The sequence below is a fragment of the Apium graveolens genome, chromosome 1 (genome assembly GCF_009905375.1).
Source record: "Apium graveolens cultivar Ventura chromosome 1, ASM990537v1, whole genome shotgun sequence".
NCBI lineage: Eukaryota > Viridiplantae > Streptophyta > Magnoliopsida > Apiales > Apiaceae > Apium > Apium graveolens.
In genome coordinates this window covers 206,961,956-206,964,736 of record NC_133647.1, presented here as the reverse complement: position 1 = coordinate 206,964,736, position 2,781 = coordinate 206,961,956, and the positions used below count along the sequence as shown (strand labels likewise).

The 2,781-nt window shown below is 41.9% G+C and overlaps 1 protein-coding gene across 1 annotated transcript; it reads left to right on the top strand.

Moving 5' to 3' along the window:
• The first annotated feature begins 2,200 nt into the window (after positions 1–2,200).
• On the top strand, positions 2,201–2,503 carry LOC141718752 (secreted RxLR effector protein 161-like). Its single transcript, XM_074521137.1, has one exon. The coding sequence runs from the start codon at positions 2,201–2,203 to the stop codon at positions 2,501–2,503; it is 303 nt and encodes a 100-aa protein (XP_074377238.1).
• The last annotated feature ends 278 nt before the right edge of the window (positions 2,504–2,781 follow it).

Below are 2,781 nucleotides of genomic sequence, written 5' to 3'. Positions count from 1 at the left end.
GCTGTCAAAAGGCGAGGAACAGGCATGTTTGTGGCACCAGCGTCTCGGGCATGTAAACTTCAAAGCTATGCATCTAATGTCAACAAAGAACATGGCTCGTGGAATGCCTTACATCAATCAACCGAAAGAATTGTGCAATGGCTGTCTCTTGACAAAACAAAACCATAAGTCTTTCCCATCTCAGACAAATTACTTTGCTCATAATAGTTTAGAACTGATACATTTAGACCTCTGTGGACCAATAACTCCCCATACACCAGCTGGAAATCGTTATTTTATGTTGTTGGTAGATGATCATACACGCATGATGTGGGTATATATGCTTAAAACCAAAGATGAAGCCTTGCCTGTTTTTAAGAAATTTAAATTGTTAGTCGAGAATGGTAAAAATCATAAAATTCCGACTTTGAGGACGGATCGGGATGGTGAATTTTGCTCCAAAGAATTTCAATCCTTTTGTGAGGAACATGGCATAACAAGACATTATACGGCACCCTACACACCTCAACAAAATGGTGTCGTAGAGCGCCGCAACCGTATTGTAGTTGCCATGGCAAGGAGTCTGTTAAAGGAGAGAAACGTTCTATCAAAGTACTGGGGGGAAGCTGTTCAACATGCTGTCTACATTCTGAATAAAATGACCACTCGAATAATGTCAAATATCAGTCCCCATGAAGCTTGGCCAGAAACCAAGTGTTCACTCTCTGAAAATCTTTGGCTGTACTGCATACATGAAGATACCAGCTGTACACAAGAAAGAGTTAGATGACAGAAGTAAATTAGTTGTGCATTTTGGCCGAGAACCAGGGACAAAAGCGTATAGATTATACGACCCTGTTTCTGGAAGAATACACGTTAGTAGGGATGTAACTTTTGATGAAGCTAAAGGTTGGCAGTGGGGAACAGAAAACAACCTTGAGTCTGGTACTCCTGGACAATTTTATTTGGACGAAGTGTTTACAGCTGCACGAGGTGTTCATATACCAGCCACACCAGCGTCTCCAAACACGCCAGTATCATCAACACAGTCTGAGTCTACAGCCTTAATGTCAAGCCCATCCCAATCTGGTTCGTCTACACCACAAACTCACACACAGAGTAGTGTTCAAACTGGAAACGCAGACACGGAAAACTTCAGCATTTCTGGTGATAACAGTGAACAGCCCAGGTATTTTCGATCTCTTGCAGACATTTATAATAACACGACTGAGATTGAACTCGCAGATGAGTTATTGCTTATGAGCATCGATGAGCCTGTCTGTTTCGATCAAGCAGTCAAAGATAAGGTCTGGACAGCTGCAATGAACAAAGAAATCGAGCAAATAGAGAAAAACCACACTTGGGAACTGGTGACTTTGCCTCAGGGTCATAAAGCAATCGACTTAAAATGGATTTTTAAGTTGAAGAAGGATCAATATGAAAAAGTAACAAAACACAAGGCCCGTCTAGTTACAAAAGGATATGTACAATGTCATGGTATAGACTACGAAGAAGTATTTGCTCCAGTAACGAGGTTGGAAACCGTGCATTTACTTTTGGCTCTAGCAGGAAAAAACGATTGGGAGGTTCATCACCTAGACGTCAAATCTGCGTTTCTCAATGGATTCATTCAAGAGGAAGTGTACGACTCTAACCAAAGGGCTATGTTAAAAAGGGTCAAGAACACAAAGTTTATAATTTACTAAAAGCTTTGTATGGCCTTCGTCAAGCCCCGAGGGCCTGGTATTCTCGTCTTAATCAGCACTTACTAAAACTTGGTTTTACAAAATGCCCCTACGAGTATGTTGTTTATACTAAGAGGGATGGTGCAGAAAGTTTAATTATAGGCGTTTATGTTGATGATCTGCTTGTCACAGGTACTAGTTTAACAGCCATTGCCAAATTCAAGGGGGAGATGAATGGTGAATTTGACATGTCTGATCTTGGAAGACTAACTTACTATCTGGGTTTGGAAGTAACACAACACACAGGATACATTGAGGTGTGTCAGTCATCATATGCTCAGAAAGTCTTGGAAAAGGCAGGTCTGGCAGACTGCAATTCTGCCAGATTTCCAATGGAGCACAAGCTGACTCTCCATGCTGATCATCTGGGAAAACCTGTAGACTCTACTCTCTATAAAAGCATGGTTGGTGGGCTGAGATACCTGGTGCACACGTGACCTGATATTGCTTACGCTGTGGGCATAGTAAGCCGCTATATGGAAAGGCCTACTGAACTTCATCTAAATGCCGTAAAAAGGATATGTCGTTACGTGAAAGGAACCCTGCACTACGGTTTGGTCTACAAACGTGGACAAGGAAACTACATTTTATCTGAATTCTCGGACAGCGATCTAGCAGGTAGCACAGATGATAGGAAGAGCACTGGAGGAATGGCCTTTTATCTTGACGAGAACTTGATTACCTGGGTATCTCAGAAACAGCGGTGCGTAGCCTTGTCTTCATGCGAAGCAGAGTTTATGGCAGCAACAGCTGCTGCGTGTCAAGCTATCTGGCTTTAGCGTGTTCTCAGCTGTGTTATGTATGTCAAACCAGGACCAGTCATATTCTATATTGTTAACAGGTCGGCAATCGATTTAGCACGCAATCTGGTTTTCCATGGGAGAAGTAAACATATCGACTTGAGGTATCATTTTATTAGAGACTGTATTGAGCAGGGTCTGATTGTTATAAAACATATTAATACCAGTGAATAGCGCGCAGACATTCTTAATAAAGCACTGGCAACAGCAAAGTTCGAAAAGATGAGGAACTTGTTGGGAGTTAAAAATCTCGACGA